Here is a 19,508-nt window from a genome sequence, read left to right on the forward strand (position 1 = left end):
CAGCCTCAGTGTTACAAATGTTAATAGTATAAAATCCATCACCAAACTACATACTATGTTTTAAGACCGTGAGGCGTGAACATAGGTTTCAGACTACCAATAAAGGGTAAATGGAGTAGAAGGGGATTAAAACCAAACTAAACTTTGATCTTTGCAAAGAGGAATTTGTTTATTCATTCCCTTGTTTGTTTATTCATTCACATTTTGTTTATTATTCACATTTGTTTATTTAGCATTTGCTGAGCATCTAATATGTATTAGTGTTGAATAATAATACAACATATGAACAGAAAGTTGGCAATTGTATTAAAACACAAAGTAGTACAACTGAGTATTTTGTCTGGGCCAGAGCAGAAAGTAGAGTTAACTGATGTGTGGTTGGTAACATCCCCCCTAGAGGTTTTCCAGGCTTTAAGAATACTTCAGCCTTTGTTTTTTTTTTTTTTAATTTTTATTTATTTATGATAGTCACAGAGAGAGAAAGAGAGAGAGGCAGAGACACAGGCAGAGGGAGAAGCAGGCTCCATGCACTGTGAGCCCGATGTGGGATTCGATCCCGGGTCTCCAGGATTGCGCCCTGGGCCAAAGGCAGGCGCCAAAACGCTGCGCCACCCAGGGATCCCATACTTCAGCCTTTGAATGTTCCTCAAAGTGCCAGGAATTTTGAGACAAGCAAACAAGAAATCATACACATCACTTGAATTGCTTGAGGCCCTAGTGCTCTCTGAGAAAAGACTTAATCGATCTGGCCATATTCAGTCTGTCTAATGAACCAGAGTGGAGAGAGGTCCTCAAAGGAGGCTGCATTGGTGGGAAAGATGATGGATCAGTGGAAAGAAAACCAATGTTGGTCCCCTCTAGGTGAACTGGGCTTCTTTCTTTATACTCCAAATTCTATCTCTGGAACATGCTTTATATTCTAACCCTCTTCCAGTGCCAAAATATGGATCCTGCACCCCAGCCTTGCTCATTGTTTATAGATACTCTCCCTACCCCATGCCAAGAGACTGCCTGGACTGACTGACTTTCTTTCTTTTTAAATTTACATATGTGAAATTTCAAAGTGAGGTGTAAAAACCGTATGTATTTTTTTCTAATGGCCTAAAATCTATTTTAAGGTTCTTAAATCCAGGCAGCCCCGGTGGCGCAGCGGTTTAGCGCCGCCTGCAGCCCAGGGCGTGATCCTGGAGACCTGGGATGGAGTCCCACGTCGGGCTCCCGGCATGGAGCCTGCTTCTCCCTCTGCCTCTCTCTCTCTCTCTCTCTCTCTCTCTCTGTGTGTGTCTCAATAAATAAATAAAATCTTTAAAATAAAAAAATAAAGTTCTTAAATCCCTTATCTATGGGGTCAAGAGAGTGGAGGATAGAGAATTTGTGTGGAACTATTTCTGGCTATGAGTCTGCACCCTTCTTGGAGAAGATTTAGCTGCTCAGGCCAGGTGATTTGGGAGAGGGAACTTCCAGGGGCGTTTGAGGTGCCAAATTCGTCCCCATTGCTGTTGGAGAACACAGTGACTGGATCTACCTCCTACCCGGGAAATCTAGCAACAAGAGACAAGCCTGATAACTGCTTTGGTGGCAGACCCAGGAGAGTGCTGCTATATTGCTGCTCTCCCAGAATTTGTCAGGGAATGTTTTGTTTGTTTATTTTAGGGGAGGCAGCAGGAGAGAAAGAGAGGATCTTAAGCAGACTCCACTCCCAGCATGAAGCCAACTCCAGGCTCCATCTCACAACCCTGAGATCATGACCTGAGCTGAAATCAAGAGTTGGACACTTAACCGTCCAAGCCACCCAGGCACCCCATGAAATGTTTTCTGAAGGCCAGATGTGGGCTAAGTGAGAGAAAGCTTGCATAGGCCCATCCTGGGTCCTGTTCAGTAGGACCTCCTGGAGGGGAAAAGAGACCCCAGAAGTAAGAAGACAAATGACTACTGACAACAGGGAAATTCAGGAGAGAGGCCCAGCAGGGAACCCCTGAAGAGCCTGTAAAAGCACCCCATGAAGCTTTGATGATGGATAGGAACAGCTATAAACATCAGCCAGACCCAAAAAGCATAAAGGCAGATGCATTACTAGTTCAAAGAAGACTTTTCCCACTCCTTTCCCCGTCTTCCTCTCTATGTCAACACCTCACCTCAAGTGGCTGAAGCAAAATGAGGATGACAGAGAGGAAGAAATTGAGGCAATGTCCCAACTATTCCACTCTTTCTTATTACAAGTTACCCACCTGGGGCAGAGCTAGAGGCGTAAAAAGAATATAGTATCTTGCAGTAGATTATGAACAACTTGCTGCTGTCCATCTGAGTCCATTCATTCCTCATTAATAAATATTGATTGAGCACCTAACTTTGTGCCAAATTCTGAGCTAGACACTGGAAGGGACCCAAAGAACAATCAAACATGGACTCTGCCAAGAGCTTTAGTTCACAGATTCACATGGGAAGGAGGAGAATACACACATGTTTCTTACATACAGTGTGGTAAATTTTATAAAGGAGTGCCTGGCTCTATAGAGGTAGTGATGTTATAACCTGATTGTAAAAGGTAAATCTGCTGAGCAGGGAAGGCAGGAAGGACATTCCAAACAGTGCGCACCGCATAGTGGTTACAAGAGCATAGGATGTTTGGAGAATGTGGAGGATTTCCTCTGGGCATTCCTCTTGCTGATTCTGCCACTTGGTTGGATTATATAAATTTTCTTAGATTGGATAATATTAATTAGATAATAATACAGAGCCTTTCACCTGCTGGATATTTTCTCCCTGGTCTTGACCCTGCCTCAGGAGGCAGGTCTCATTCTAGTCCTAGCCCCTTCTTACTGACAAAGTCTAGCTCTAAGTAACTAACTCACCCAAGCTTGACATTTCTTTCTTTAAAAAAAATTTTTTTTATTCATTTCATGAGAGACAGAGACACAGAGAGAAGCACACTCCACACGGGAGCCCAACGTGGGACTCGATCCCAGGTCTCCAGGTTCAGGCCCTGGACTGAAGGCAGCACTAAACCGCTGAGCCACCCGGGCTGCCCAAGCTTGATGTTTCTTAAAGTAGGTGGCATCTTTTCACTACCCTTCAGGAATTGGGCAATAAAGGATGTTGGGTGACAGCTCCCACAGAGGTCCTTTCTTTCTTTCTTTCTTCCTTTCTTTCTTTCTTTCTTTTTTTTTTTTTAATATTTCATTTATTTATTCACAAGAGACACACAGAGAGAGATAGAGGCAGAGACACAGGCAGAGGGAGAAGCAGGCTCCATGCAGGGAGCCCAACGTGGGACTCCATCCCGGGTCTCCAGGATCATGCCCTGGACCGAAGGCAGCACTAAACCTCTGAGCCACCAGGGCTGCCCAGATCCTCTCTTTCTTAAAAAAAAAAAAAAAAAAAAAGAGTCCTTAATTATGTTTTAACCTGAGACTTTATCTGCTGCTTCATGTGTCACAGCAACTAAGCTCTAAGATTCCAGACAGAAATAAGGTGGAGGAACATAGTGCAAAATGCATTGAAATTGAAGGCAGATGCACTCACCTGAGTTTGAACTTCTGGCTCTGCCTCGTGTCCTGGAGCAACCAATCTCCACTCTGAGCCTCAAATATCTCAGCTACAAAATGGGGATAATATTACTTATCTATTAGAATTTTATGTGCAAAGTGGGAGATGAAATTAGATGGAGGGAGGAGTAGAAGTCTAGCAAGAATCTGAGCTTTCTGAGTTCAAGAGTGACAATAAGGTTCCTAGGTCCCAAATATTAACAATGGTTACCGCCAGGGAGAGACACTGGGGAGAAGTGCAAGGGGACTTTCTCTTTTAGTTAAAAAGCATTGCTAATGTTTTTGTTTTGTTTCTTTTTGTTTTTACAATGTGCATGACTTAATTTGTAATTGGAATATATTCAGTATGGGTATCATACTTCAATAAAACGTTTTTAAAAATACCTCATATTGCATAGAAAATTATCCATGAGACTGATAAGAGTGGTTGCTTTCCAGGAAAGACTAGAATAAATGGGTCTTTCTGTGTATTCTTTTGTGCTGTTTGAATTTTTTTCATCATAAATTTGTATTATTTATTTAATATGTATAGTTTTTTAAAGGGGTTTTATTTTTTTAAGATTTTATTTATTTATTTGAGAGAGAGAGCATGAGTGGGGAGAGAGACAGAGGAACAGAGGCAGAAAGGCAGAGAGAAGAAAACTCCCCACTGGGCAGGGAGCCTGACCCCAGGGCTCTATTCCAGGACCCTGGGATCATGACCTGAGCTGAAGGCAGACGCTTAACCAACTGAGCCACCCAGGTGCCCCTAAATTACTTTTAAAACAAAAATATTTAAAAAAACATTTAAAATAAAGAATAAAAGTGAAAAACATATGGTTACTCTGTTCATACCTCATGCCTGCAACAGACAGAAACACACGGACACCTGCACAGTTTCCAGATTATAGCCAGTGGGATGGATTGACCTAGGACAGAAAGCCCTCTCCCTGACAAGGTGCAGTTCCCGAGGAGCTCAGCTGGGGGAGCCATGGAGAGCTCCCTAGGAGAGAGCCTTTAGGATTGACTGTTCCTGGGAAATTTAAACAACACAAACCAGAAGAATGTTTGGGGGGAAGGATTAGGTGGCTCTGATCTTGCAGAGCTGTCTGGGCTCCCTTGATGGGAAAGGCCCAGGCCCCACAGATCAGAAGAAACAGAAGGAGAATCAGGGACTCTGGGCCTTCCTCCCTGCCAACTCCTAACATGTAGGGTGATAGCAGGAAAGATCAACCTTCCTTCTTGTAGGAAGAGCACTAGATTCTGAGTCATGTGTCTGGATTGAGTCTTGCCTCTGTCATTTCTAACTATGTGATGTTGTGTCAGTCGTTTCACTTTTCTGAAACTCAATTTCCTCGTTTGTGAACAAGGGTAGCATATTAACAACTGAACCCCCTTTTTTTTTAACTATAATTTATGGAGCACCTATTGTATGCTGGTCATACAATGAAAGAAAGGTGCTTTACATATGTAAATACAATTTAGTTCTTTTTTTAAAAAATTTTTTTTATTATTATTTATTTATGATAGTCACAGAGAGAGAGAGAGAGAGAGAGAGGCAGAGGCACAGGCAGATGGAGAAGCAGGCTCCATGCACCGGGAGCCCGATGTGGGATTCGATCCCGGGTCTCCAGGATCGCGCCCTGGGCCAAAGGCAGGCGCCGAACCGCTGCGCCACCCAGGGATCCCACAATTTAGTTCTTAAAAGAAGATATTTTTATCCTAATTTTATAGGTAAAGAAATAGGTTCAGCAGCGACTTTTTAAGGGTAATCTCTATGCCCAGTTTGGGGCTCAAACTCACAACCCTGAGATCAAGAGTTGTATACTCTACCGACTGAGCCACCCAAGTGCCCTTGGAAGTGACTTTTAAAAAAAATATAGATAGGTAACATTATGTACTGCTTACTATGCATGAGACAGTGTTCTAAGAACTTACAACAACAATTGATAACAATTCCATGAGGTAGGCATATTCTTTTTCTTCTCACTTTATATGGGAGGAAACTGAGGCACAGAGAGATTAAATTAGCCTAAGGTTACACAGCTGGTGAATTGGGGAATCAGGAATTAAAGGTAGGTAGCCCAGCTCTTAATCATGTTACAAATCAGACTTTCTTTCTTAGAACTCTCCGTTGGGTTTCCCACCACATTAACCATAAAATCCAACTTCCTTTCTCTGCCTTGCAAGGCCATAGTCAAAGCGGTCCTGGCATGATCTGACCTCATCTCCTCTGACTCCCCCCCCCCCCCACTTGCTCACTCTGCTTCAGCCATACCAACTTCTCTTGGTTCATAGATATGCAGAGCACTTTCCTGACTCAAGGCTTTTACATCTGCTATTCCTTCCGCCTGGAATGATCATCCTCCAGACCTTTGGGTGGCTCATTCCCTCACTACCTCCAGATCTCTGCTCAAATTTCACCCCCTCAAAGAGACATTCCTATCTAAAACAAACATTCCTTTGACCCTTCTGAAGTGACCTTTCTGAACTTCTACTTAATTTTTCTTCACTGCATTTAGAATTCTCTGAAGTTATGCATTGGTTTGCTTGTTTTTCCATCTCTTCCACCAGAATTTTGGTTTCACCAGACTTGGTTGTCTTGTCCACTGCTAGATATTGAGTGCTTAGGTACAGAGCCTGTCAACACGGTAGGCACCCAATATATAGTTGCTGAATAATTAAGTCATAAATGAATGAATATCCACAGTCACCCAATTGGTTAGAGGCACAGGCAGGACACAAGCTGAGTTGTCTGATCCTGGAGGCTAGACTCTCAGCCACTGTCCTGTGTGCTGGACTGGCTCTGAGAGATCCCAGGAGGCTCAGATAGCATCATGAATGTGAAATCACTTTGAAAATTGCTAAGTGCCTGAAAAAAAGCAAAGGATGATTATTATTATTACTCAATTCACTATTTGCTCATCTGTGAAATGGGGATAATAATACTCTGGCCCACCAACTTTAAGAGGATGTTTTGTGGAGTACCAAAGAGATAATGGATGGGGAAACATATAAAACTTAAAGGTTCTTCATGGCAAAAGGTACTATAAGGATTATTTCCATGCCGGTGGCTTCCAAGGCTTCTATCCTCTACCTCAAGTTTGACATTAATATTGCTGACAGGAGTGGGGGAAGTTGGGGGACCTGGGAGGCCTAGGGACTGTGCGTCCCAGTAATTAAATATGTTGGGACTGAAGCGTTGCCAGCGGCAGCATCTGGTTGCAATTACCAGAAGGGACTGAAGTGATTAGTCACCTTTATAGTGAGAGCCAGGTCCGTCCCCTGGGCTCTTCCCTGGAGAGGGCCTTCTCAGCTAGCTCAGAGTCCCCTTTCCCTGCTCCTATCCCATTTCTGGAGTTCCCTGATCCCCAAACAATAGCCTCTGTGCCCCTACTCTGAGACTCCTCTGTGTCCCCGAAGTCCCAGTCCTTTGGATGAGACCTTGACTGAAAGCCAAGAATACCAGAATCAGGGACGCCTGGGTGGCTCAGCGGTTGAGCACATCTGCCTTCAGCTCAGGGCATGATCCTGGAATTTGGGATCCAGTCCCATATTGGGCTCCCTGCATGGAGCCTGCTTCTCCCTCTGCTGATGTCTCTGCCTCTCTCTGTGTCTCTCATGAATAGATAAATAAAATAAAAATCTTTTTTAAAATAATAAAATAAAATATCTAAATTCTCTCTCAAAAAAAAAAAAAAAAAAAAGGAATACCAGCATCATCTCCACCACCCTTTTACTTCTTGTATTTCTAGAGGCCAAGTTAGAATTCTTAAGCATAAAATGTGTCAAAGCAGGAATTAAGCTTAAAAAGTGACCTTTCTGGGGATCCCTGGGTGGCGCAGCGGTTTGGCACGTGCCTTTGGCCCAGGGCGTGATCCTGGAGTCCTGGGATTGAGTCCCACGCCGGGCTCCCGGTGCATGGAGCCTGCTTCTCCTTCTGCTTATGTCTCTGCCTCTCTCTCTCTCTCTCTCTGTGACTATCATAAATAAATAAAAATTTAAAAAAAGAAAATATTAAAAAAAATAACTGAACTTCTATTTCTTCATCTGCAAAATGGGGATATCAGGAGCACTTTCATCATATGATTATTGTGAAGATCAATAGGGTAAAAATACAGTGGACTGCAAAAACTGGAGTTTAGTTTATTTGACTACCTGCTCAATAAATAGTAGCTATTATGAATATTTGTCAGGTGAGAGGTTACTCACCTTTTATGATTCAGTTAATTGAATCCCTACAAACACCCTATGATGTAAGTACTTCTTGTGATCCTTGTTCCAAGTTTCAGAGAAGTGTAGAGGCTTCCAAAAATCACACAATGCACTAAAGCATCTAGCAGAACCAGGATTCCAAACCAGTCTGCTCGTCTCCAGGGGCCTTCACTCTTTATCAAACCACGTGCAGGGACATCTTCGTTGTTTGATTCATTCATCCCTTCATTTGCTCACTAAATCAAGCTTACAAAGTGCCAGATAAGTGCCGAGACAGAATCTCTCCCTGTAGGGAACTCAGAGTCCAGCAGGGAAGTCATGATACGTCTATAAGTAACTATATCTTGAAGCTGAAAATTATGGCTTTTGTATATAAGTGTCTGTTAGAGATTTACTCATCCATATCTCTACACACGCTGAGAATCTGCTATATGCTGGACCCTGTGCCCAGTGCTGGGAATAAGTGAAAGATTAATATGTACCGATTAGTCATAAGGATGGAGGAGATAGAAATCTAAATCAATTATCACAGTCATAAGGATTAAATTATGATTTTAAAAAATGGGAAAAAGTACATACACAGAGTAGAAGAAATGAACTGTATTTGAGAAAGGGGACAGAGGCAGAACTGGGTAAACTCTAAGCTGCCCAAGTGGGAAGGAGCACAGAAAATGTGTGATGTCAATTTAGGAGTGTATATTTTGGGCAGCCCGGGTGGCTCAGCGGTTTAGTGCTGCCTTCAGCTCGGGGTATGATCCTGGAGTCCCTGGATTGAGTCCCACATCAGGCTCCCTGCATGGACCCTGCTTCTCCCTTTGCCTCTCTCTCTCTCTCTCTCTCTCTCTTTCTGTCTCTCATGAATAAATAAATAAAATCTTTAAAAAAAAAAAGAAGTGCATGTTTTCTAGTGGATGAGGGAAGGCTTCGTGGAGGAGAGGGCACATGAGCTGGTGCTTTTCTTTTTCTTTTCTTTTAAGATTTTATTTATTTATTTGACACAGAGAGAGAAAGAGTACAAACAGAGGAGCAGCAAGGAGAGGGAGAAGCAGATCCCCTGCTGAGCACGGAGGCCTATGTGGGGCTCCATCCCAGGACCCCGGGATCATGACCTGAGCCGAAGGCAGAAGCTTAACCAACTGAGCCACCCGGGGCCCCATGAGCTGGCACTTTTCAATAAGTAGGTTTTAGAGAGGGAGAGCTTTGGAACAGAGAGATCTTGGAGGCCTAGAAGCCAATTATGGTAGTAAGTGGTGAGGAAGATCGAGATAGTGAGGGACTGAGAGGAAGGAAGAGTGTCAGAGACACCTGCTTCAGTGTGGACAAGTCAAAGGGAGGCCAAGTGTTGTGAATCTGGGCAACTGGGAGGGATAGTAATGAATTCAGCTCTTCCTTAAAGCTGCCCCAAAGAGTGCCTGATGGTGCCTTGGTCCTTTGAGATGGAGAGATGGAACTCTACAGGGTATTCTGACCCAGGAGCACCACATGAAGTTTGAAATGGCCAAGTTATGCTGCTGTGCTCTGAAGATCAGCAAGGATTTGGGAGCATCACCATGAAAGGGTTGGTCAGGTACCTCGACACCCCAACCTGGTTTCATCTTTCATTCATCAAACCCTTACTGAGCTTCTACTCTGTGCCAAGTAATGCGGGAAACCCATCTGGTGACCTTAAAATGAGAACAGATCGGGATCCCTGGGTGGCGCAGCGGTTTGGCGCCTGCCTTTGACCCAGGGCGCGATCCTGGAGACCCGGGATCGGATCCTACGTCAGGCTCCCGGTGCATGGAGCCTGTTTCTCCCTCTGCCTGTGTCTCTGCCTCTCTCTCTCTCTCTCTCTCTCTCTCTGTGACTATCATAAATAAATAAAAATTAAAAAAAAAATGAGAACAGATCTCCATTAGGCAGGCCCAAAGAATCTCAGACTAAGAAGGAAGCTTTCCTGATTGCTATCCCTACACTGCCTCTTACAGCGTGACAAGTGTTATAGCGACAGATACAAGAAGGGGTAGTTGGCTCTGTCTGGGATCAGGGAAGGCTTCCCAGAGGAGGTGAATTTTCAGCTGAAGCTCTCAGGATGAGGGCTCCTCCAGCTGTGAGAGTTGATATTTCAGGTGAAGGGAATAGCTTTCCCTCATGAGTCCGGCTGAAATTCAGACTTCCAGAGCTACCAGAAAAACATCATGTGGGAAATCATTTTCCCAGCCTCCTGCAGGGGCCGCTGCTGCCCCAGGCTGAAGCTGCCGCCTCTGGACCCAGCCAGTCCTTTCCCACAAAACTCAGGAGTCTGTCTCTGCTGGGGTGGTAGGGAGGTACACCCTGGACCTGCTTCCATTGAAAGAGTGGGCTTAGGGGTGGCAGTGCCCCCTGAAGCCTGAACAAATCATCTGAGCTCGGTCAATGGGACTTAGGGGGAGGGATGTAGTGGGTAAGATATTTTTCTGTCTCTGGGTCACCACAAGTTTATTAAAATAAAAGCCACCGTGGGTAAATGCTGCCATCTGTGCCGCCACCCCCCAACAACAAATCAGGCCCCAGACTAGACGCAGGGGTTGAAACTGCTTTAAAACACCCCAAGGACTTAACTGAAAACCCACACTCCCCAGGCTTCTGGGGCTTAAGATCTTGAGCTCATTCCTCAGTATCTCTCCTCAGGAAGGTGGGGTGGGCTGGCCCTTGAGGTGGAGGTGAAGACTCCTGAGTCTGCTCCACGGACTGAGAGGGCCCCCTAAGCCTAGAGCCCTGCTGCGAGGCTCTGTGCCAAGAGCCCCCGTGAGCCGTGGCCTCGAAAGGGCAGCGGTGATTTTTTTCACATAAATATATCGCACTTAAATGAGTTTAGACAGCATGACATCAGAGAGTAATTAAATTGGTTTGGGTTGGAATTCCGTTTCCAATTCCTGAGTTCAGGTTTGTAAAAGATTTTTCTGAGCACCTGCAGGCGTGTGTGTGTGTATGTGTGTGTGCGCGTGTGTGAAGTATTTTCACTGGAAAGGATTCAAAACTTAAAAAAAAAAAAAAAAAACTGGAGCACACAGGCAGCATTACGCCATTCTTCCTTCTTGGAAAAATCCCTCAGCCTTATACAAGCCTCCTTGAAGCCCTCAGTCAGTTGTGCAGGAGAAAGGGGGCGGTCGGCTTTCTCCTTTCAAGAACGAGTTATTTTCAGCTGCTGACTGGAGACGGTGCACGTCTGGATACGAGAGCATTTCCACTATGGGACTGGATACAAACACACACCCGGCAGACTTAAAGAGTCTCAGACTGAGGAGAAAGCCTTTCCTTCTGCCGCTCCCGCTGCTGCCGCTGCTTTTGGGGGTCCACTCCGTTCATGGTTTTTCCTGCCAAACCAGAGGCACCTTCGCTGCTGCCGCCCTTCTCTTTGGTGTCATTCAGCGGCTGGCCAGAGGATGAGACTCCCCAAACTCCTCACTTTTTTGCTTTGGCACCTGGCTTGGCTGGACCTGGAATTCATCTGCACTGTGTTGGGTGCCCCTGACTTGGGCCAGAGACCCCAGGGGGCCAGGCCAGGATTGGCCAAAGCAGAAGCCAAGGAGAGGCCCCCTCTGGCCCGGAGCGTCTTTAGACCAGGGGGTCACAGCTATGGTGGGGGGGCCGCCAATGCCAGGGCCAAGGGGGGCACCGGGCAGACGGGAGGCCTGACACAGCCCAAGAAGGATGAACCTAAAAAGCTGCCCCCCAGACCGGGCGGCCCTGAACCCAAGCCAGGACACCCTACCCAGACCAGGCAGGCGGCACCGCGGATGGTGACCCCCAAAGGACAGCTTCCTGGGGGTAAGGCACCTCCAAAGGCAGGATCTGTCCCCGGCCCCTTCCTGCTGAAGAAGGCCAGGGAGACTGGGCCCCCTCCAGAGCCCAAGGAGCCGTTCCGCCCGCCCCCCATCACGCCCCACGAGTACATGCTCTCGCTGTACAGGACGCTGTCCGATGCTGACAGAAAGGGAGGCAACAGCAGCGTGAAGTTGGAGGCTGGCCTGGCCAACACCATCACCAGCTTTATTGACAAAGGGCAAGGTGAGGGGGTGGGGCGGCAGGGGCGCGGCTCCGAGGGAGGGGCACCTGCATGTGTGGAGGGGCCTTCCAGAGCCCTGATGCCGCTGCACGGCTGCACCAGCGGGAGACAGTGTGTGCATCGGCCCAGGGTGGTATCAGGGACGTACCTCCCACATCCCGGCTCCCAGGCTCCCAGGCTGCCGGCCATTGCAGAGCCAACTCCTGCAAGGTGCAGAAGGGGTAGCCGAAGCCCAGACAGGAGACGGGGCCTGCCAGTTGGCGGCAGATTTGGGGACCACACTTTTAAGTCTCTTACGAGGCCATGCTGTGTTCCTCGGTGGGTTGGCAAGACTTTCCAGGCTCTGGAGGTTTGGAGTTTTCTAAGATGTCAGAGAAATTAATCTCTAGAGAGCTGTGGTTCTGCAAATTTGCCTTCAGGCTACAGGGGGCAGAGGAGGCAGGATAGGTGAAGACACTAAATGGGGCATCTTGGAATCACGGTGGAGTGTGGGGTGGGTTGCGGGGTGGGGGTGTGGCAGACTTAGGGTCTAATTCACAGTGTGACCTTGAGAGAGTCCCTTTCCCTTTGGGGTCTTGGTTTCCCCATTTGCACAACTATAGGGGGGTTGGATTGGGTAATTTCTGAGAGTCCTTCAAATATGAATGCTTTATGTTCTATCCTAAATGCAGATCATTTTTTTCATCAACCTGGGAGGATATCTGTTCCCCTCTCTTCTCCCTATGCTCACCTAGTGTTACTGTTCTGGCTTTCCCCTCTCTGCTTTGCTGTGTGATCTCAGTAAGTCCCTTGCCCTCTCAGGGCCTCAGTTTCTCTGTAAGTGTGAAGAGGGAGATGGATACTTATTGCTAGGATTGCTTGTAGGTCTTATGCTCTGGTTCTGGGAGTCTTGGGATTTTGGCTGGCAGGGTGGGGGAGGGGTCAGAGATGGGGAGAGGCTCCTCATTAGAGCTAGCCTGTGGGGGAATGACAGGGTGGGAGGAAGCAGAAGGCAGCAGGTCTGGCTGGGTTGGGGGAGGTGGCCTGGCTGCCTGCCCAGCCAGGGAAAGCTGTGACCCCTTGGGGGCTCATAAAATAAGTCCTTGTGCCCCCCAGCTCTAAGGGAGCTTGCAGAGGGGGAGATGGGGAGTTTAAAGGCCTAATTAGTCACCTTCTAGAGCAATGTATGAATGCTTCCCAATGGCAAATTGGTATTTAGGAAGGAGGGCATGCTGATTCGGACACACTACAGAGTTTCTCACACACATACAGCCTTATATTTATGCATACATGCTGAATCACACACACATGTACACACGTGAACACACACCTTGTTACATGTATACACAGAATCATCTTACATATACACACATATACATACATATCCTTCAAATATTCACACAAGTGCAATCATACACACGTCACTCACTATACTTTACCTTTTATATTCACATGTAAGCCCAATCATACATACACACATGCACACACACGCACAAACTGTCATTCACACACACACTTATACACCCAGCAGGGTAAGCCCTGTACACGACAAACTCGTTAGACGAGGAAGCCAGGGAAATTGAATTATAGCTTTACCTTGAACTGTGTTAACTTACACAAGTCACTTCCCCTCTCCATGCCTCACTTGTAAAACGAGAACACCAAGATCTTCCTTGAGGTATAGTGGGAGCAGCTCAGGACTGGGTATAAAAAGTTCTAGACTAGAGTTTCAACTCTGCTTTTTTTCCTAGCTGGGTGATCTTGGGCAAGTCACCAAACTTCTTTGAGCCTCAGGTTCCTCCTCCGGAAAAATAGAGCTAATTATAATACCCACCCCACCTATCTCTCCGAGGAGATATCATATAAGATAACAGGTGGGGAGGGATAGCTAGAGGCAGTTTTAAGGCTGATGCATCTCTGACATGCATTGTCATTGACAAAACACCCGGAATTGTTCAAATCACCACACCACATCTACGGATACACAACTCTACTTGGTCTGCTGTTTAGGAAGCTCCCCTATGTTGAAAAAGGCTCTCAGTGGTTTGGGTCTTGGCCTCTGTCAGAGTAGGGGAGAGGTTAAAGAAAGCTGTCTCCAGAGGGGAGAGAGCTGTGGCCCTCCCCTGAGGGGACTGGCTGTCTTGGTGAGGTTACAGGGAATGACTTCTGGGTGTTTTCTCTAGATGACCGAGGTCCTGTGGTCAGAAAGCAGAGGTACGTGTTTGACATTAGTGCCCTGGAGAAGGATGGGCTGCTAGGGGCCGAGCTGCGGATCTTGCGGAAGAAGCCCTCGGACTTGGCCAAGCCAGTGGCCCCCAGCATCGGGCGGGCTGCCCAGCTGAAGCTGTCCAGCTGCCCCAGCGGCCGGCAGCCGGCAGCCCTGCTGGATGTGCGCTCCGTGCCAGGCCTGGACGGATCTGGCTGGGAGGTGTTCGACATCTGGAAGCTCTTCCGAAACTTTAAGAACTCGGCCCAGCTGTGCCTGGAGCTGGAGGCCTGGGAACGGGGCCGGGCCGTGGACCTCCGTGGCCTGGGTTTTGACCGGGCTGCCAGGCAGGTCCACGAGAAGGCCCTGTTCCTGGTATTTGGCCGCACCAAGAAACGGGACCTGTTCTTTAATGAGATTAAGGCCCGATCAGGGCAAGATGATAAGACTGTGTATGAGTACCTGTTCAGCCAGCGGCGAAAAAGGCGGGCCCCACTGGCCACGCGCCAGGGCAAACGGCCCAGCAAGAACCCCAAGGCCCGCTGCAGTCGGAAGGCACTGCATGTCAACTTCAAAGACATGGGTTGGGATGACTGGATCATTGCACCCCTTGAGTACGAGGCCTTCCACTGTGAGGGGCTATGTGAGTTCCCCTTGCGCTCCCACCTGGAGCCCACGAACCACGCAGTCATCCAGACCCTGATGAACTCCATGGACCCTGAGTCCACACCACCAACCTGCTGTGTGCCCACACGACTAAGTCCCATCAGCATCCTCTTCATTGACTCCGCCAACAACGTGGTCTATAAGCAATATGAGGACATGGTTGTGGAGTCTTGTGGCTGCAGGTAGCAGCACTGGCCCTCCATCTTCCTGGGGGGCACATCCCAGGATGCCGGTCATAAGAGCCCTACCCTACACTCCCAGGAGCAAAGAGGTTGGGAAGCAGCAGCCAAAAGCACCTACACAGCCTGTGTGGAAGGAGGGGTTCCAACAGCCTTGCTCTTAATTTCTGAGTGGGACTGGGTTTGAGGTTCCTTTCTATCCACAAGTCCCCTTGTCTGAGGATTTCTGCCCTTCTGCTGCCCTGATCCAGGAAGACAGACTTGAATGGGACTAAGACCCAGGAGACCTTGCTTTCCAAAGAGACTCAGCCCTCAACCTCTCCTTACCTGGGGCTTTCTTGGCTTCTGGACTCTCCGGGAAGGGCTCCTCTTGGAAGAGCCACAGGTGCCACCCTCTCCTTGAATCACCGTTATGCCTGGCAATTTCCTGCCCCTGAGCAGATGTGATGCTGATTGGGCGGGGGTGGGCAAGAGGGGGTGAGGGCTTGGGCTGGGGTAAGGAGTATGAGGCTGTTAGACTGTTAGATTAAAATGTACATTGATGAGATAAAAAGCAAAACTGTTACTAAAATTGTGGCAAATTTCTTCTTTACTCCAGGAGACCCAGTGACCCCTCAAAGAATGACGGATCCAGGGAAGGGAGGTGGGTTGCCTGCAGGAAAACGGGACAGAGAGTACAGGCTGAGCAGGGCCAACGCTACCTCTAACCCCATTCCCTTCCTTCCAAAGGCCTGTTGGTCCGGAGCTACATCTGCTCTTCTGGGGCCTGGCAACAGACTTAGGTTTTCTTCTTGACATTCCTGAGTCAAACTGTTGCCTCCAAAATAGATCTCTACATGGGAGGGAAATTGGGGATTTCATTTCCTCTAAAATCATTCCCACTTCATCCACCTATCTGTGCCCCACCTCCCTGCCTACTCACAGAGTCAAATGGCCACCATTTAGAGGGCTCTCTACCTTTTAGTGGGGAACCTGGGCTGGCAGGGATCTGCTCCTCTCCTGTTGGGGCATCTTCCTTTTGCCACTGATCAGTGTTCCTTGTGTGATCTTGTCTGTGGCCCTGTTACCCTCCAGCTTGGCACCTTTACCACTCCTATCCCAGCTCATCCATCACCTCCTACCCATCACCCCAGCTCCAGAAACAGAGTATAAGTCCCTCCTCTTTACAGTATATATTATACAAATACGTAACTATATATTAGATAAGTAACTTCCCCACTAACCTTAGACAGACAAATGCCAGACATATCCTGACAATGTTTCCTGCTTGGGGTTTGGCCCAGAGTAAATGCCCACTTCCCTTTATCCACTAGACTCCTTAGCGGGGCCATCAGGCATGAATGCGCGGGAGGGGAACGAAGCCCTCTGGTAGAGAAATGTGGGCACCTAAGTTTTTGTTCTAAGGACTCAGGATGAAGAGAGGGAGGACCAGGAGAAGGCAGTCTAGGCCTCTGCTTCCCACCCAGGGGGCCTCAACATTTTCCCCACCTCTCTCCAGCTGGGTCTCTGATTCCCAGGGCTCCTAGCCAAAGCTGTTTCAACAGTAGGGATTCCTGCCCAGCTATGGGCAGATCTTGTGTCCCTTCCCTCTCGGCCTGAAACCTGGGTTGTCAGAATCTGAAACAAGAACCCAGTGCAGGGGGCAGCCTACCTTTGAGCTGCCTCCCTGGCTTGGAGGCCATTACCTGTCCCTAGGGGCCAGTCTGCACCTGGAGCCTAGCCCTCCCTGGCCAGGCTTCGTTGTGTTTGGCTGGTGGCAGCCCTGCGAGCTCTGGCAGTAAACAAAGGAGCTGCCACAGCAGACAGAGTTCTGGTGTGAGTGAGGAGAGTGAGCCTGGAGGCGGTGCTGGGGAAGCCAACCAGTGGCCTGTGGACACAGGGAGAGCAGTGTAGAAGCAGGGTGGCTGGAAACTCAAAGGTAGAGAGGTAGAGGATGAAGGGGTTACAGGTGGGGCTGGCTTCTACACCCACTGATTTTCTGGGCTATGTGTCCTTACTTTCTTGGAAAGTCTGACAGACTGGAGTGGCACCCTGCCTGAGCCCTGTCAGAGGGCTTCCTGTCATCTCAGCCCCTGTGCTCTTCCTGCTGAAGGCCTGGGCACCAAATTGACTGTTGTGGTCTGGCTTGGTACCTAGGAGCTTTGTCTCCTACCTCAACCTGCCCTAGAACTTGCTTTCACAAAAGAGCCACTCAGACTGTGTGCCCTCCCCCTTTCCTCCCCAGACTATAGGGATCCAATCAGGTCCCTGTGGGAAACAGCTCTTCTATCCTAACCATTCAGATCAGCTGCCTCCTTGGACAACGATCTCTACCAGGCATCCATCTCCAGTCTCAATCAGAATAAGCTGTAGACTTGTACAGGATACTTGAATGCAACAGGGCAGGAAACTTGTATCATTCTTTGAGATTCACAAACAGGCTCCCAGCTGAGGTTCACAAACAAGCTCACCGCTCTGAAGTACTCAAAAGGCAGCCCAGTTTCGAATTTCAGATCTGTCATTTAGAGTTACTTGGGCAAGTAACTTAATTCCATGAACCTTGGTTTCCTCATTTGTAGGGGCGGGGCTGGGGGGGGAAGGAGGGGGAGGTGTAGACTATATGCCTATTTCATAGGGCTAACTGTGAGGATATGAAAGACACTCAACACAATGGCCAGCATAGTGGTGGCACTCAATAAATATTAGTGGTTATCATTATTGTGTCTCCAACAACCCTGTGAGGCAGGTAGGATAAGGACTTCTACTCCTAATTTTATAGATGAGGAAGCTGACACCCAAAGAGGTAATGCAGGCCGCCTGCAAGTCATAGTATACTTTTTTTTTTTTTTTTAAGATTTTTAAAAATTTATTCACGAGAGACATAGAGAGATGCAGAGACAAGGCAGGGGGAGAAGCAGGCTTCATGTAGGGAGCTGGACATGGGACTTGATCCCAGGTCTCTGGGATCACACCCTGGGCTGAAGGCAGATGCTAAACCACTGAGCCACCCAGGCTGCCCAAGTCTTAGTATTCTTTGTACCATTCTTGCTACTCCTCTGGACCTCCAATTCCACTGACTCTGGTCCTGGCAAGTAGTTAAATTACCTTCTTAGGGCTTCCCTTCCTGTTCCTAAGTTTCTCCCTAGGGACACACAATATGTTAGTTTCTGGGGAGAAATAGCTAAGCATACAGGTTAGGCCAGGGAAGATGAGAGGCCCATAGGGGTGGAAAGAGGTGAGATTCCTAGTGCTGTGACATCATCTTTTAGCCCCTTCCATATCCCTATGTCCCAGGACCATATGTAGGAGAATCTGCTTTTCTAAAGTCTGGACACACAACTTGGGGAAACCTCTCAGACTTCACTCTGACTTCACAACTAGTTCTTTTGATCTGTGTCACATGTTAGGAAGCAGAGTAAGGAAGGATTAGTCATACATGCTTAGGAGTCAGGCAGATCTGGATTCCAGTTCTGGTTTTACCACTTTCCAACTGAAACTCTCTAAGCCTTGGTTTCTTTGTCTATAAAAGAGGGATAAGAGTATCAAACTTAATGGACTTGGGATTTTGGAGAGGGGATATTTATTCATTCCATCAACCTTTGATCCATTCATTCATTCATTAATCAATAAATATTTATTGAGGCTTTGGTATGGCCCAGATGCTATGCTGAGTGTTGAGATAATAATAACAATCACAACTGTAAATGTTTATCAAGGGCTTATTATGTGTCAGGTACTGTGCTTAGCACTTTACCTGACTTCTCTTATCTTGCAATGACCAACCACATCCTCAAGTTCCATGCATGAATGAAGGAGAAAATAAAGATCTCAAAGGAAAAAAAAAATAAAAAATAAAAAATAAATAAAGATCCCAAAGGATGCTAGGATGATAATATAATAGGCTGAATCAAAAGAGATGAAATAAAATGGAGGGGAGTCCAATTATCCATTAGAATGCATGAAACCCACCATATAAATATGATTTCAGGAATCCCTGGGTGGCTCAGCGGTTCAGCACCTGCCTTCAGCCCAGGGCACGATCCTGGAGTCCCGGGATTGAGTCCCATGTCGGACTCCCTGCACAGAGCCTGCTTCTCCCTCTACCTGTGTCTCTGCCTCTCTCTCTCTCTCTCTGTGTGTCTCTCATGAATAAATAAATAAAATATTTTTAAAAATATGATTTCACAACTTCAGATGAGAAAGAGAGAGTATTACAGGTAGTTGTGAACTGAATTGAATCAATTGAATATAATGTGGGTGCTTAAATGCAAATATGAAGTGTGGACTTCATTAATAGACATGTAGTGTACAAACCCAAGGAAGTTGTGGTTCTGGTCTGTTAGGCAGAACTTGGGAAATGTTGGGATGGACAGAGTAAGGGAGAAGCAAAGTCAAGGGTGAAGCTTCTGGACTTTTTTCTCAGGCAACTGGGTGGACCATGTGCCATTCAAAAACAACGAAGGAGAACACAGGAGGAACAGGTTTTGAGAGGAAGATGATAAGGTCAGATTTGGACATGTCAGGTTTGAAGAACCCTTAAGAGATTAGCTTTAAATAGGAAAAGCAGCAATTCTTTCATGAAATGAAGAGAAGAAAGGACATACACGGAGCACCTGGATGGCTCAGTGGTTGAGCGTTTGTCTTTAGCTCAGGTCATGATCCCAGGGTCCTGGGATCGAGTCCCGCATCAGGCTCCCCACAGGGAACCTGCTTCTCCCTCTGCCTCTGCCTCT

General features: G+C 47.4%; 1 protein-coding gene across 1 annotated transcript; it reads left to right on the forward strand.

Moving 5' to 3' along the window:
- The first annotated feature begins 10,816 nt into the window (after positions 1–10,816).
- GDF5 (growth differentiation factor 5) lies at positions 10,817–15,367 on the forward strand. The gene is made up of 2 exons (XM_026009822.2): positions 10,817–11,768; positions 13,929–15,367. The coding sequence occupies exons 1-2, from the start codon at positions 11,144–11,146 to the stop codon at positions 14,801–14,803; spliced, it is 1,500 nt and encodes a 499-aa protein (XP_025865607.2). The 5' UTR covers positions 10,817–11,143; the 3' UTR covers positions 14,804–15,367.
- The last annotated feature ends 4,141 nt before the right edge of the window (positions 15,368–19,508 follow it).

Source organism: Vulpes vulpes, chromosome 14 (assembly GCF_048418805.1).
Source record: "Vulpes vulpes isolate BD-2025 chromosome 14, VulVul3, whole genome shotgun sequence".
Classification (NCBI taxonomy): domain Eukaryota; kingdom Metazoa; phylum Chordata; class Mammalia; order Carnivora; family Canidae; genus Vulpes; species Vulpes vulpes.

What these genes read in the sequence shown, in the direction of transcription:
- GDF5 (XM_026009822.2), top strand. Translation starts at nt 11,144, where the DNA reads ATGAGACTCCCCAAACTCCTCACTTTTTTGCTTTGGCACCTGGCTTGG. An exon ending in CTTTATTGACAAAGGGCAAG is followed by an intron (nt 11,769 to 13,928) that starts GTGAGGGGGTGG and finishes TGTTTTCTCTAG; the next exon opens with ATGACCGAGGTCCTGTGGTC.